The sequence below is a fragment of the Rhagoletis pomonella genome, unplaced genomic scaffold (assembly GCF_013731165.1).
Source record: "Rhagoletis pomonella isolate Grant_MI unplaced genomic scaffold, Rhpom_1.0 Rhpom_scaffold_00008, whole genome shotgun sequence".
Classification (NCBI taxonomy): domain Eukaryota; kingdom Metazoa; phylum Arthropoda; class Insecta; order Diptera; family Tephritidae; genus Rhagoletis; species Rhagoletis pomonella.
Window position 1 is genome coordinate 35,558,070 of NW_023458562.1, and position 16,853 is coordinate 35,574,922.

Here is a 16,853-nt window from a genome sequence, read left to right on the forward strand (position 1 = left end):
CACACGTACCCAGTTAATAACCGAGTCTAAGAGAAGCGACAAAGCGACAATATACACAAGTCAAAGAAGTCGAAATCGAAGTCAAAGAAGAAGTTAAAGACAAAGCCGCCGTGGTAAAGAATAGTTTGTGACTCCAGCTCAGCTTCGTTGTTGGCTTTAGTGTTCTTGGCAGTGAAGTGTTTGTGTCAGTTGGTGTTTTGCAGCGATCTAGAAAGAACGTGTCTTTCTCCCGATCACGGATCCAATTCAGTACACACAAATACATCACTAAGCCGCACATAGGCGCACACTTATATACCACACATAGATAGATATATTGTGGTGTAGTTCTATATATAATAGTGCAACAAGTTGAAGAATTGGTTATTAGTGTTCGATTAATTGGCGGAAAGAGTCTACTTGTTTGTGTCTTCTTCAAAAAGAAATGGCGAAAATTATTTTAATCTGTTTACTGAGCGTGTTAGCCTGCGTCTCAGGTTTGTACCATATACATAAATTCAATACATAAGTTTAAGTGAATAAGAACATTTATTATGTAGAAATAAGTATTTTTTTTTTGTTTTTGAAAATTCGAAGAGGATGGGAAGTGTTCATATGGAATAAAAAAATATTCGTGCGAAATATGTTGAAAGCTTCCGCCGCGTATGGGCGTAAAAGCGAAATAAAATTTTTTTGTTTCTAAAATAAATGTTTCCAACGAAAATCATTAATCATAGAGCAACATATCCTGTGTCCTCCCTGCGTGTAAAAATGCACCACAGAAAGTCGAATACATGCAAGCGTGGATAATTTTCAAATGTGTGTGGAATCCTGTATGTATCTGGCGAGAAAAAAGGTGGATGCAAAAAAACGCCTGACAGTTATTAGAATATTTTCTAACAAAAATGGAGGGAATAATAGCGAAAAATTATAAATGACTGGGGCGGAATTGCAACCAATTTTTGAAGAGTTTTTTAAAGAATGTTTTAAGGAGTTTTTTAAAGGGTTTTTTAAGGAGTTTTTTAAAGGGTTTTTTAAGGCTCTTTTCTTTTAACTTTCGTAAGATTTTAAATATTTTTTTCTAATTTTTTCAAATATTTTTCATGTTTTTAAGTTTTTGTAATTATTCTATTTTAGACATTTTCTTTTTATTCTTTCATTTGTTTCTCAAAATTTTTTTTACAAATTAAAAAAAAAATTATTTTTATTTTGATTATTTTTTTAAGAATTTCTTTTTTGATAAAAAAATAAATCTTAAAAAATACAAACACAGAATTAATAATAATAATATATTGGCGCTTACACATATGTTAGTGTTTGGCCGAGCTTTTCTCCGATCAGAATTATTGAGTATTATACCTCGGTTTGTTTTTAGCAAAAATTAAAAACAACCAAAAAAGCTATAGCTTTTACTTCGGAGATCACCGGATCTCCTAAATAGACACCTTTTTTTAGACTTCAGCAGGGATCGAACACTCGTCACCGACGGCACACCCCGTAGAAATATTTGAATATATATTTTCTACTAAACATTTTTTAAAGGGAAAGATTTAAACAAATTAAAAAATAAAAAAATATAAAAAATATAAAAAAAAGTTATAAACAAAAATAAAAGGGATTTGTAGAATTCTTAAGTTAAATAAAATTAAACATAGTTTTATGGATTTTTTACGTTACATACAAAAATTATTATTTTGAAGGCCAGTTTTAACTTTCCTTTAATTTTTTTATTTTGAAATTAAAAAAAAAAATTTTAGCTTCCGTGAATATTTAAGTTTAGAGCTTTCCATTTAAGACCAGAATATGATCAACTGTGAATTACAGCTGTTATAACTAAAGCTTAAAATTCCTTCCAAAAAATATCAAACAACTTCTAAGTTCTTTGCAACTATTTATTATTCAATAATTTTCTAAAGATTAATGATTTGTAGCTTTAGCTATAGAAATAGGGAGTTAATTTAAAAATTTATGTCGTTTTCCTCTTTTTCAAGGAATGATCCTTTATTAAAAATTTCAGGGTTATTTTACAAGGACGTACGTTTAACATTTTGAACATTCTAGAAATCTCGTTAATTGCATATTTTGCGCGGCATCCATGAATTTATAATGAAAAAAAATTTAATTTGTTTCTCATAATTGCCTTTTTTTAGTAGATTAAATACAAAATTAATTTAAGGGGTCAAGAGTAGTATAAAAATGGAAATTGAAAAAGTATATTATTTTAATTTTTGTCAAGGAAAATCGAATGTCGACCCGAAGGTCCAGAAGGAAACGAATGTCAAATAATAAACTTGAACCTGATACATTACTTGATTTTTTATTTTCGAAATTTTAATTTTTTTTTTTAATTTTAACTGAAAAACTGAAAGAAAGTTATGTAAATTAAAAAAAAAATGTATGTAAAAGTACTTCAATAATATTGCTTAACATGCCTAGGTTTGTCAAGATTTTTCAGAATTATTAAAAAATATGTTGCTTTAAAACTATTAAAAAAAAATTGCTTTAAAACTCTTTCGGGTGATTAGATATGCTTTTTGTAAATTTTTTAGCATTTAATTTTTTTTTTTTGAACTACTTCTTTCAATTAATTTTTCACATTTTTAATTAAATTAATTTTTAATTGCTTCACTTTACAATTTTTTATTTATGTACATATTTTTTAGTTATTTATTAATTTATTTTTAATTTTTTTCTTTACAATAAATTTATAAATTTAAAAATTTCGCACTATTTTTTCCAAGAGACGCTAATGGCGTTTTCTTTTCTCGAAATAATGTCGCATTCAAATTTGCGTTCACAGCATTTTCACTGGTTTGATTGTTCTTTTCTCAACATAGAAGAGCCGACAAAAGTGCAACATTTTTTGCCCTTCTTAAAGCGTAAGGATGAGTGTTGCAAAACAGATTTTGATTCATGTTCTGTAATAATTATTACTCATAAAATATTTGAATGCTATAATTGAAGTGAATGGAATGATTTTATTAAAATTAATAAAATAAATGGCGAATAAGTTAGTGGATTCATGAATTTTCAAGTTGGCATTTGTTTTGTTCTTTTTTCATACAAAAGTATGAAAGTCAACCTTTTGACAGAGCGCAGGGGAACATTTAAATAATGTTGCCAAATATTGCGGCAACATTTTCATTAAGAAAAGAAGACACTATAAGCAAAAAAAAACACTGTGCAACCAATTTTCATTTAAGCTTTTAATCTAGGATGACATTTGAAGAAATCGAATCTATCCAGCCAGCAACACAAGGGGTCACCTTTAAAGTATGACATATCTATGTTCTTGTCGCGAGGAGGCAATTTTTTTATACCAAAGTTTATTGACCTCTAGTACCCTGTTCTAACCCCACCATATCTCAGCTCCTACCACCCCAAGGTATATCAAAGCTCTCCATAAATCATTAATTTTTTACTATTATTCCATTACAAGTAATTTAAATAAATTTTTATTGCCGAATGTATGTAGGTGTTACCGAAAAATTAAAAAAAAGGCGACCCTTTCGTTCGGTAAAAAAAAAATTGTTCGAAATTGCCTTGCAAAAACACTTGGGCTTCAAGAACTGCCGAAATTCTCAAAAAGCGTTGACATCCTAAATGATGTATACTTCGAATATACTTAAAAACCTCTGACATTTGATATGTGATTACTATGATTTATTGGGGAACGATTTTCCGGCATCGCTTGACAAATTTGGTTTGGAGGCGAACCGGTTGTGCCCACTTCAGTTTAATTTTTCATTCTGAATTATTATATCTGGGCTAATTTTCTTTCGACTCTTAAGAAAATTTTTAAATTTTGTTAAAAGGTTTTTAAGTTTAGTGCAAAAATAGATAGAACACTAAGGTTAAAAATTTGGTCATTGTAATACATATTTCAAATTCCAATTCAACTTGATTAATGCTAATAACTCAACTACATATCTACATATATATTTTTAGCGACCCGAAATTCTTAGCAATTTTTTATTTTTATTTTTTGCTTTCAAAAAAATTAATATTCTAACTGCGCTTTTTATTATTTTACTGACTTGCTCTACCAAACAGTTATCAAAAAGCATACACAAATGGGGTCGTTGGCTTTATGGGAGTGAAGACCATAACTTAGAAAGGAGTTGTGAAAAAGTCGCGCATGGTGATCTAATCAAGTTCTAATAAGTTCATAATAAATATATGATAAATTATTAACTGTTAAATACTATTAGCAGTTAACATAAGCGTTGAGTAAGCGGAAGTTTAGTTTTCATATAAGGTAGTTTGGTAAGGTAGGTACAGTGACTCAAACAAGTGACCACGTGTTGATTTTTTTTTTTTTTTAATATTCACAATGTTTTTCAAGTAAAATTTCTTTGTTATTTTTCTTTCACGTGTTTTATATAAAGGACCAAAAAACTTGTAAGACGCTGGGGAATCTAAAAATACGCCAGGAAAAAAAGCGTAAGCAAAATTTTTGTTTGAAAATTTATTTTTGACGCAGAAATGTATTTTGATGACCTAGTAGCATTTCTGCATGGAAAAGAAAATTTCATAAAGAATTTCGCTTACGTTATTTTAGCCGTATACATACATATGTATAAAAAAGCTTTCAAATCAACACGGCTTTATATGAAAGTAATGTTTAATAAGAAAATGTTTAAAAAGAGCTTTACTTAACCTAAAGCTGAATTAGTAATAGTTTTCTAGAGGTAGATTTTGATTCTATATCTTCTTTGGATACATTTTTTTTATTTGCGTACATTCATATCAGTTTTCTCTAAATTTTTTTTTTTTTATAATATGGAATTAAATTTTTCGGCTTCAAACGTTTTAAATATAACCATTCCAATTAATCTTAGCCTCCTTTAAATGCATATTTTCTTTAATTTAACTCAGCATTACAAAAGAAGTAAAAAAACCACTAATAATTGATGAGTCATGCATGAATCTACATAGTATGTACATCCATTAGAGTGCCGCACCAAAATATGTTGTGGTTTTCCGCCGGACTCATAAAATGTATTATATTTTAAGACTTCCTTTCGCCTAAATATTTCGGGAAAATATTAAGATTTATGTGAGCTGCATCGATTTGGAAATATCACCAAAAAATCTCAGTACATATTCTGATTCCCGATACCACTTTTTAACATATGTATTTAGGCAGAGCTTTTACGCCTAAACTTTTCTTTTTTTGCAAAAAAAAAAAATATTTTTAAAACTCAATTTTTTTTTTACTAAAAAAAAGCTAGTTTGTTGGAGGTATTTTCAAATCGGTCCAGCTCTCGTAAATCTTAATATTTCAGCGAAACATTTTGGCGAGTCTTAAAATATACAAAATTTTTTATAATTCCTTTTTTTTTGTACAGAGAGTGATGCATCCTAATGTGCATACATACATACATACATATATGTGAAAAGTAGTTTTACTTTTTTTATTGCATTTTTTGTATTTACATTTTTAGTTTCGTTTGTTTCTGTTGACCCTTTTTTATGCGCTTCACAAAGGGTAAGCGGGCATACTGGGGCCGTGACACTTATGTATGTATGTATGTAAGAACATACATGTATGGACATTCCTTAAGGCACTTAAGCACACAAATAACCATACAATTTTATACGCATACTTATATATGTACGTATACTTTTGAAATGCATTTATGCATGCTTGCAAATGGATATGTACATATGTATGTATGTATGTAAATGGCTACGTGTGTGTAAGTGCACACTTGGCTTAAGAAAGCCAATCAGTCAGCCATTCATCCAACTTTTAGCGACACAAGAGGTGACGTTTCCTCATCTGCGACATTCGTCAAAAAATCGTTTTATATAAGAAGAAGAATAAACAAAAAATCAAACAAAACAAATATGCATAAATACTTATAAGAAAAACAATTATCATATGCATATACAAACTTAAAGAAGTAAAAATATCAATGAAAGCAAACAACGCACGCGACACACATGTACATACATACTATGTGTGTAGGTATGAATTTGTGTACAGTAGGATGCCCCACGAAAAATAAAACAATAGGGACGGCAGCGTTGATCACAATTAACTCGTTAATTCGGAAATATCTCGGCAATTAACTGCAGTTTATCCGGATTAAGTCATAGAGTTAATTCTTAAAATGAATGCGGATCATAGGCATTTTCGTGGTCAAAGCCGCACACTTAGCGGAGCCAAGCTAGATGCCCAGTGTGAGCTATTTCCAAAAATAATATCTTATTATTATTACCTCTACTTTACCTTATTATTTGTAGATGTAAATACTTTAATTTTATAAAAAGGTTCACAACTCTAATTAAGTTTACAAAAAAATAGAAGTAATGAGAAATTGAAGAATGGCAATATTGCCATCTGTCGTGGTGCAATTTTAATCGGATTGGCTGCTGTCTATGCTCTAAGTTAATCATAAAATTTTGTCTTTCCCATGAAATATGTTATCTCAATCCTGTGCCATTCGTTAGCTGAAGCATTTCCGCAAAGAAATAAAATCTTTTTTCTTTCACTATTCATGTATTGAAAAATTAAGCATTTTACATTCAACTTTTGCAGTGAAAAAATGTTCGAAATTTTCAGGGTTTGAATGAGTTAATTTTTCAAAAAAGTGCAACGAGTGGAAAATCTTCTTCTTCTTCTGTGGAAGTGGAAAATACCTTTTTCTTAATGAAAAGAATTTCAAAACTGTATTAGTACCTGAGTTATTCACTTTTTCTTAAAGCATTTATTGCGAATTTGTATAAAAAGTTACATCAAAAATTTTATTATTTTTAGCACGAATGAATTTCTGAAAAAAACCCTTTCTTGCAAATCTCTTACATTTTTTCATCTTTTCATCAAGGTTGGGACTTGAAAATTCATAAACCGCAGTGAATTTAAAAATAAATGCAGAATTTTATGGCAGGAGATTTTTAGTTTAAGTCTTTTTTTAATTTACAAACATTTTACATTAACAACAAAACATATTTTGCATACAAATACATACATCTTACATATGTTACAAAAACAACTTTTACTGATTTAAAATATCTACACATATTTTCCGCCGACAAATAAAGGCTTTTTTGTCTTGAATTAAACAGAAAAATACAAAACTTAACCCTTAAAACAAATTGCAGCAGAGTTGAATAAACCGCAGTGACGCAGTAGAACATTCCATTTTGCTAAAAAGCGCAGTAAATCTACCGCAATTGCAGTAAAGTTCGAACGTTGCTTCTCATGCGCTTTTATGGAGAAAAAAGTTTGCAACATAAATATTTTAAATAAAAATATTAAAAAATAAAGACTTTGTGTAACTATTTATTTTTAAAGTGCTTTAGGCCTAAGCTAAAATATTTGGGTGGGAGTTATAAAATTTATGAAAATTTTTTATTCGCTTGGAGAAGGTCAACCAATTTTTCATTATATGGAGCAAGAGTCACTCTAATGCATGCAAATGTAGCAATATTAGAACGGCTATTAGCATTTTCGGAAACATTGTCCTTAAAGACAAATACATATAGTGCTTTTAAAAGGAATAGTAGCTCTTATGTAGAATTAAACCAGCATGGTGCATACTAATTTTTGACCGACAAGTGTTCGTTATTGGGTGTTTAAGCTATTACAGTAAAAAAATTCATTTTTTTATCGACAAATACAATGAAAACTAACATTTTTTTTTTAATTTTGGTATGCTACTACTTTTTATGATGTGAAAGAGATCTAAATTCATTAAAAATGCCATCACTGAGAAAACCTATAAAAAACAAAAACAATTTTGGCTATTTTCAGGGCGAAATATGTATCGCGAAAATAATTATCCAAAGTAAGCTTTAAAACTATGGTCGGCAATTAATTTGTTTTTTCGTACCGACCCGGTTTTATGTAGTACCTATATATTTATGCATGCACATTAGGGTGCCTACCCACAAAAAGTTACAGGTTTTCCACCAGAATTATATAATTTATCATATTTTAAAACTTCCGCTAAAATATATCGAAAAAATATAAAGATTTATTTGAACATGACCGATTTGAAAGTACATACCTCAAAAAAATTCAGAATTTTGATTCCGTTGATAAAGTTAAAAAATATGTAATAAATTTTTTAATTCCGAGGGGAAAAATAGTAACGAGTTTTTTATGGATAGTGATGCAGCCTAATGTGCATACATAGGTATGTTCATATGTATGTGTATGTATGTATGTAAGCTTTCTTTGCTGCCACCCAGCTGCATTTCTGACGTGAACTTTACTTTCCGTTTATGTACATACATACATATGTATGTATGTATGTGCTTTGGCATTAACTGAAAAAAATTTTTAAATTTTATATAAAAACATATATGTATATACATATGTATATTTTATATTCTTGCGCTTATTAAAACCATGCTCACACTTCGAGGTGCTGGAAACATCTATCGGAAGTGGGAACACATGTTCAGAATAATTTATATACTCCGATGGCAGTTAGATTGTCAATGCGTGTAGAGTCGTTTAGCAAACAAACCAGAAACAAAAAAGAAATGGAAACCAAAAATAAAAAAAAAATGCATAGAAAATAATGAAGTACAAACAATCGCAACAATTTGATTTCGCTTTTATACCCACGCAAACATTCGCTGCCCTTACTTACACCAATGTAAAGTCAAACAAAAGAAAAGATGTTAAAATAGAAACAATAAAATAAATAATTTAACACAAATGCACTTGCATGCTTTATGCAACCGATCCTCTACCTCAAAGAAACACACACATACACACACACACGCCAACCTCCAATACTATTTATAACTTTGTACAATGTGCATCAACTGCAATTTATATTCGCAGGGCAACGCATCACCACCATTCACCTGGATGGCGTACAATATTTTATTAGCCGCATGAATCCCTATTCACCTGAACTCAACTATTTCCTGGCCTATCAATACTGCCGTTCGTTGGGCCTGCAATTGGCGTCCTTTGAAACAAAAGAGAAGGCCGAGTCAATGACTACATACCTAAAGAATGCCGGCTATGGTAATTATGATTTCTGGACTTCCGGCAATCGTTTAGGCACTGGCATGTTCCTATGGATGAGCACTGGCCTGCCATTCAATGCGACTTTTGATTTCTTCGAAAATTCAGCTGATGCCATACAAGCTGGTCTGCTAGATCCAGTCGATCATAATAGCAATACGTCACCACAGCGAACGGCGCGCGACAGGTAAGTGATGAGATGATGAGCACATAAAAAAAAAAAAAAAACTAAATATGCCAAGCACGCGATGAATTGCTTGGCTTTATTAGTCATTAAAAGTAGAAATGATAGAATAGAAATTAAACAAGAAATAGTGTTCGGATAGACTCGAATCGAGTTTAAAAACTCAATGCGAGAAGCATCTTCTAAAAATAAAACGGGCCAACCAGAACCAAATTTGCTAGTAGGTCTGTGTGCAGCGCATTTTTAGGCTTTGTAGATATTTGATATTAATGGCCACAGACAAAAGCTCACTAGATAAGATTAGGTTTCAGGTTTAGGCCGGTCTGTGAGATCTGGCATAGACAATTGGTTGGTCCTTAGGCTTACCGAGAAAGCCTTAGTTATAATTCACTTTTTAGCTAGTTTTAACCATTTCCTGGACTTTTGGTCTGCAATTTCCTTCAGCGAGGCAAATAAAGCAGTGGCAGCTGAGTTGCAAATCCTCCGAAAGCTGAACAATGGCATAGCAGATATTTTAATGTGCCTTTAAGCGCTACAAAGGCGTAGACATGCCCCGTATTGTTCACTTTGTGTCAGTCCTAAATTAAACGAGGGGGCGTCTGCATGTTGGGATGAAAAATCGTTTCAGTGAGAATCGTGATTGTTAATTCTAAGGCAGATGTATGCTGGCTCATTTCAGCTTCCAGATCATTTACCAATAGGGTGAGCTGTACATTTCTGAAACAATTTTTCATTTTCTGTGCAAGAAAAGTTCGTGCCTTAAGTCTTTTGTTTACTTAATTTGCATTATTATCTTTCTGTTCTTTTTAGATTAATTCTAATATTCAAACATTTAAAGTTAATGCAGCGCTATGAGGAAAATTGTATTATCTGTCAGAACGTTCCAGAGACTTTAGTTCCCGAATTGTTCTTCCGTGAGAAAGTTTCTTAGAGTTTTGTTAACAATTTGTTATCTTAAAAATGTACCCGAAAGTATTTTTAAAAGTTTTTTCCGCTTGAGGAACCTTCTCCAGGGTTTTGTTCTTATATATAATCGCCGTTGAGAACGTTCACCATGCCTTTGTACCATGCCTTCTCATGATCAACTAAAGTAAAGGATTTCGTACCGAAATCAGAAACTCATATGCCGAACTACAGCAAGCTTAAATTCGATCAAATGATCTGAAAATAAAAAGGCCAAATAGACCCAGGGGTTGTAGAAAGCAGCTTGCGCGCTTATGTGAACCTTTAACTGACTTCTACAGTTTTTATAATGAACTAAGGGGTCAGAATGTAATAAGGTACCGAAACCAGAAACTCAGATTCCAAACTGCAGCAAACTTATATCTCATCAAATAAAAACGGAACGACGAGATCAAACAAATATACTCGTAATTCAGCTGAAACAAATCTGTAGAAATTCTTACGCCGAACCTGTAAGGTGAAGGAGTTCTCTTTGTTGATATTCCAGGGATGAAGGCTTTAGCCTGACTTTTACCTCTGCTTGGTAAATTATCTGGGAGTTGAAAAACCCACACGAGCACTTTTCGGATCTCATTTATGTGGACGAACTGAGAGTATATTTTAACGTCTTTAGGACGACAAATAAGTTAAGAGAGGGGCGTAAAAGTAGACGTTAACCAATTTAATCAATTGAAATCCCTTGATATGCTTAATAAAAAACTTTTTGTCCCGGAAAGATGACAAAATATATTGTTAGGATATATGTATGTACATCTAATATATTATTTTCTAACTACTTGCAAATCACTAGATTTTCATTTATGCCATTTCTCAATGTTAACTTTCCGATTTCGTTTCACCATTTCAACCCTCTACAGCAGTAGCGGCGCTGAGAAGGGATGCGTCATATTGAAACAGCCAACATTGAAATGGATGCCCGAAGATTGCTCGGCTGTGAAAGATTTCATCTGTGAACAGACTCGATGCTATTACTACAACTATGGCAGTATTCCAGTGTCGTCGGCGCAGGGGTAAGGACACCACTCAAAACGCACTGAACAAATCAGCCAACAAAAACAAAAACAAAAAGCAATACAGAATAAAGCACACACATTCACTGACTATAATATCGAAAAATTTAAAGCGAAAATAATAAAATAACTAAAGTAAATTAATTAAGAAGTAAAGAAAATAAATAAGGGAGTGAAGAAAAGAGACCATAATAATTAAAACAAAAAATATATATATCATAAATTATAACATTCACAGCAAGAAACAAAACAAAACATGGAGATGAAGCAGAAACGAAGTTTATAAGCAATAAATAAGCTTTTAAATCAATTTAATATATAATTTTTGAAATATTGCTAAAAATCGTACAACACAAAACCCATTTGCACAATAAAATATTTAAAACTTAAGCAAAATAGTAACAGCAGCGCTGAATTTGTGAAATTATTACAATTACTTACAAGTAATGTGAATTAACTACTATGCCAATTTTTTGTAAAACTGAGTATTCACCAACACAAGCGTCAATAAAAAAAATACATACAAATATAGGTGAGCTAAACCCCAAATCATAAAAAACAACACTAAAAAACTAGCATTTAAACACATTAAGTAAACGCTAATCCTTAATTACGTCGAGTACAGTGACTCAGAAAATTGTTCAGCGTAGGGAAAAAATATAAATTTAAGGAGAAATTAAAAAATGTCGGACTATTCGAAGAGTAAGGATTATCTAGAATTTTTACAAATTTGAGAATAATTTTCAAACCGCAAAATAAAAACTCCAATTTTAAATTTATACCTTAAATCAAATTTTGTGAGAGAAATTTTTTTATATAAAAATCACATTGCGTCATTTTATGTGATGTGATTTTGTGTGATGTGATTTTTAAATGACAAAATTCCCGAACAAAACTTTTATTTTTTTTTATTTATTTATTGGGATTTCAGAGCATTGCTAAAAATTTTGAAAATAGCTTTTCTTTTAAGTATAAATTTTGAAATATTTGTAGCACATAATTAAAAAAATTTAGAAAATACATTTTTCGTAGAAAAAAACGGCTGTGTTATTAAAAATCTCTGTGCCCAGATTCGAAAAAAGTAAAAAATTCCAAAAGTTTATCGAAAAATGTTTAGCTGTAAGTTTCTCCAACAATTTAAGTGAAAAATGATATTTTCCCTTCAGTCAGTTTTCATGCTAAATAAAAAAAAATTGTAATTTTTCACTTAAATTTCTTCCGTGAAATTGGTAAACATGGGCACTACCACAAACAATCGTTAGCTAAAAGTGAGAATAATTTAGTGTGCCTAATTCATTTTGTATGCTGTCGCGTTTTTATCGTTACGCTCATATGTACTTGCATACGTAAACGCGATGTTGATGCTCTTTGAGTTCTCTGGGCAAGTAAATAAATTTTTTTCTTTTATTTAAAATAAAGTTTAGGCTTCCCATTTAACGAAATGATTTAAATACTTTTTTTTTAAACAATACATTAAAATTTAAGACGCGGACAATTTCCCGAGTCACTGTATAAATCCATATTACTTACGCTTGGAAAAAATAACGTTATAAACCAATTATCTTCTGTCATTTTAAAGTCTGAATAACGTTTCATTTCGCTACTAACAACACATCAACAATAACAATAGCAAAAAATCTCAAATACACGCCAACTTGCTATCTTTGGCAATAAAAAATTTGTTGAATTTTTTTTTATGCGCTTGATGCCCATCTCAGAAATATCCGCCATACATTTGAATACGCTTGTATCATATTTGTACTCGCATACATATTTTTTATGAAAGTATTAACTTGTTAAAAGTATATATATATATATTTTTTTTGTAAACGTTTGATAACATCTACTAGTACTCGTATTTTTAAAAATTTCATGGTTTGGGGCTTAGCTGCTTGTACAACACAAAAATGGAAAGCAAATATTAAAAGACAAAAATATCAAAACAAAGTAAAAAAAAAGAAACAAATAAAGAAATTATTTGCCATGTTTTGGTGCCTATCTCACGATCGCCCATCAATAAAACGTACATTAAGGATTACACGCCTCTTTTGTTGCTATTGTAACATTTAACTCTAAGTAGAGTCGCATATGTATTTGTTAGTTTAAACTCGCACTCTTTTTTGCACCTCTTAACAGCTTTCGCACACTTTTGTGGCCGTAGGTGTGTGTTTGTATGCAGGCGTGTCTGTGCGCATGCGATACGCGTTGTACGTGGATCGTAAAAGAAGATATTGTAGATTAATGTCGAACTGCGCATGCGCACATACTTCAACATGCACACACACACACACCCGCACACGCCCATAGAATTCTTTGACTTTCGCAAATTTCCAAACAACTTTTAATTCACTTCGAACTCTTTTTTATTGCCGAAGTTCCACGCTAATTACATTTTTATTGCTTATCTTTTTTCACCCCATCTACGCACCTGCCAAACGCACACAGTCGACCCGTCACCTCTACCACTTCACGTCCCACTGTCGATCCAACTAAATTGAGCCTATCCACCACCCCGTTGCCGCTTACCATGTCCACATACACCCCTTTCTCGAAGCGTTCGCACCAGGATGATCATGATGAACCGCAATTGTCCTTTGTCTCACTGAATCTCGATCATGATCTTGAGAGCGGTGAAGAGGAGCCGAAGAACGATGAACACGAACAAGAACATGACCATGACAGTTTCGATGCTGAGGATGAAGAGGAGGATGACAAGAAGCGTACACTGCCCGTTTACGACAACAGCAATAACAGTTTGCATGCACACAACAACAAAGAATTGGTAGAAGAGCACGCCGTACAAGCTGCACACCAGGATGCCCAACAAGAAGCTGTCGAAGAGGAGGATGATGATGCCACCAACGATGAGAACATTTCGGCATCGTCGCATGAGGAAAGCGTCGATGATGTGGACACGAAGAGCAATACTGTAGGCGAAGATCAATTGAAGACCCTTCCTGTGCCGGCTATTGCTTCGCCCGCCGAAGTGCCTACCGTTGAAGTGCGTCTCAAGCAAATCTCGCAAGAAATCGAAAAAATGGCTGCCGCCAATAATGACAATCAACGTCATAATAATGCGGCAACAGGTGTATTGCATCATGACAACAACGATGTCGATCGACAATCGTTCCTCTCGCTCACCGATCTTATACGCACACTACGTCCGAACAATAAACAAATCATACCACAAATCGATTCGGATTACTCAAATGCCATGCGAGTGCTGGGCGAAACATCTGAGGTGGTCAATAATGAGGACACACACAAGTTCTACGACAAAGATATGCATTAAGGAGAAAGTGTGAGAAAGGGATGGAGAGAGCAAGATGGAGGGACAGAGAGAAAAGAAAATAAAGAGAAATGAGGAAGCAAAGAGTGAGATGTAGAGGAATTATCGAGCGATAAAGCAAAGAAGGGCACGACCAAAGTAGGTCGTGAGCGAGGAAAGGCGTGAGCAGTAGCAGAGCGAAAACGGAAATCTTTTAATACTACTTTTAACTACAACTAATTATATGTAGATCTTACGATCTACATGTATGCGGTAAAAACTTGAATGAATATTATATTTCATTGGAAAGAAATTAAGGAAAAAAAATTATAAGCTTTAATCTCTATCTAAGTAACTGTTAATCTTTAAAAGAACATTTTAAAGTAACTATTAATCTTAAAAAGGAAAAAAACCCATCCTAACTAAAATTACATAGAAATTTTGTGTGCGCAATAAATAAAAAATTTATGTAGTATTTTTATGTTTCATGAAAATATTTTTTATAATCAGCCTGTAAAGTATTTAAACATTGTACGCCTCGGCAGGCTGGCAGAATTGCCTGTATAGCTGACTGCCTCAGAGTAGTAGTACGCGAGTAACAAATTCGTTGAGATAGTTTCGCGCACTCTTTCACTCACGTAGTATATTTGCCGAGATGTGCGAGTACTTTCGTGGCGTTTGTAGTACTATTAATAATGAAAAATTTAATTATAATTTAGTATGCGCTTGCGAAGACAATTACTTAGTACGAGTACTGAACTTTGGGAAAATCTATTTTAAATTATAATACATTACACATATACATACACATATCGTATTTTTTCATTAATAAATACTAAAAAAAACCAACAATTTAGTTTGAGTATTTACGAAATATCTTGTATGTAATATGTACTATACAATTTAAATAGTTGCACTATAGAAAGTATGTATGTACCACAATCGATTGCTATCAGCTAAAATTAAGTTAATAATGTCATGTATGTGTACTATTTGGAAAATGCACAATCACACCAAATGCATCAATAAAAATATACAGAAAACTATAAAACTTAATGACTTTTTAATTGATCCTACCTAAAAATAATATACTCTACCTAAAAATAATATGTCTTCATTAAGCTCAACTCGCAGGCGTAAAAACGTGACAACGTGACTGCGGGTTTCATATCCTCAAAATAGATCCGTTAGTTATTCGAATATATTAGTGTAATATTTAGAGGAAAAGCAGGTCACCTAGGTAACAAGGACAATCTATTACAAGAGAACTCTATTTGGTATTACACACCATACATCGAAAGAAAAGCTTGGCCAAGCACTAAGTAAATGTGTGAAGCGCCTATTGTTTTTTGTTCTTTTCTATTTAGTTACAGTTCTTCTTTGATTCACGTTTTGCTGAGAAACTTCGCGAGGTCCTTTGGCTAAATGCTATTTGGGTAATATGCTTCTGGTTATCTGGTTATCTGGTGATCTAAGGTAGTGAATGAAGTCTATGCCTATAATGAGCTTCAAACTCACATATAATGTACACGTGCTTCATTACCCTGCCGCGGCTAGCAAAAGGGCTTGCAACTATTCTTACTTCGACGGATAGGAGCCTTGGAAAAGAGAGAATATGCTTTAGAAGTGTTTCTAGATACAGCGGGATCTTTAATTAACATCTCGAAACAAGGTCGCCCATGTTAGGCTGTAGGAAGATCTCGGCACAAAGGGGCTTAGATGAGGTTACGCGAGACGTGCATAGATGTAGACCACAGGAGGGGGTGTTACGACCACTTCTATGAGGTGGTTAATAAATTACTGACGAAAATATAGAAGGAGGAGCAGCCATACTAACAGTTTATGCAGTTATCATAAGCGGCAAATGTCGAATGGCTCTTAGCTCACTGGCTTTCAGTGATTGGGTCACAAAAGTTGGACTGAGCATTAACGCAGAGAAGACTGACATAAGTAGCATTATTCACTAGGAAATAAAAGATCCCAGCTTGGGACAAATAAAAATTGGAGGAGACCACTCTTAAACAAAAGCCAAACACGAAATACCTTGGAAACGCAAGGCAACAAAGTGGCGGATGAATGTGCGAACTGCGGGCCTTTACGGCATCCAGTTGGAGTTAATTATATTCTTAACATAAGTTAAACTGTTAATGTAAATGGTTTTGAGGTTTTATTTCGAAGGTACTCAACTTCAGTTAAGCGAATGAGGTAATTACATATCACAATACGGGTGCCAGGTTTTAATTTAAAAATATTTTGAAGAGCGTTGCCACCTGTGAAAAGTCCAATTAAATCAATTATGCACTAGTTTTATGAAGTATTAAAATATGGTTGCCAAACATAAGTATTAAGAAGCCTTTAGTTACAACATTTAGAATGTTTTTGAGGTGTTTGAACTGGGTTGCCACCTTTCTAAAAAATAAAAATCAAATTCTTTAATAAGTTTAATGAATTATT

At 32.4% G+C, this 16,853-nt stretch overlaps 2 protein-coding genes across 2 annotated transcripts in view; both read left to right on the forward strand.

Moving 5' to 3' along the window:
* LOC118744746 overlaps nucleotides 1-11,250 on the forward strand; it is a gene marked incomplete in the record, with an annotated part of 11,896 nt that extends 646 nt beyond the window's left edge. The window contains 3 exon segments of the mRNA XM_036478002.1: nucleotides 15-476; nucleotides 8,786-9,161; nucleotides 10,979-11,250. Of these exon segments, the coding sequence (XP_036333895.1) occupies nucleotides 425-476; nucleotides 8,786-9,161; nucleotides 10,979-11,135 (585 nt within the window).
* Nucleotides 11,251-11,300: 50 nt separating this feature from the next.
* On the forward strand, nucleotides 11,301-15,450 carry LOC118744744 (probable beta-tubulin polyglutamylase). The gene is made up of 2 exons (XM_036478000.1): nucleotides 11,301-11,663; nucleotides 13,577-15,450. Exon 2 carries the CDS (start codon nucleotides 13,659-13,661, stop codon nucleotides 14,421-14,423), a length of 765 nt encoding a protein of 254 aa, XP_036333893.1. The 5' UTR covers nucleotides 11,301-11,663; nucleotides 13,577-13,658; the 3' UTR covers nucleotides 14,424-15,450.
* The last annotated feature ends 1,403 nt before the right edge of the window (nucleotides 15,451-16,853 follow it).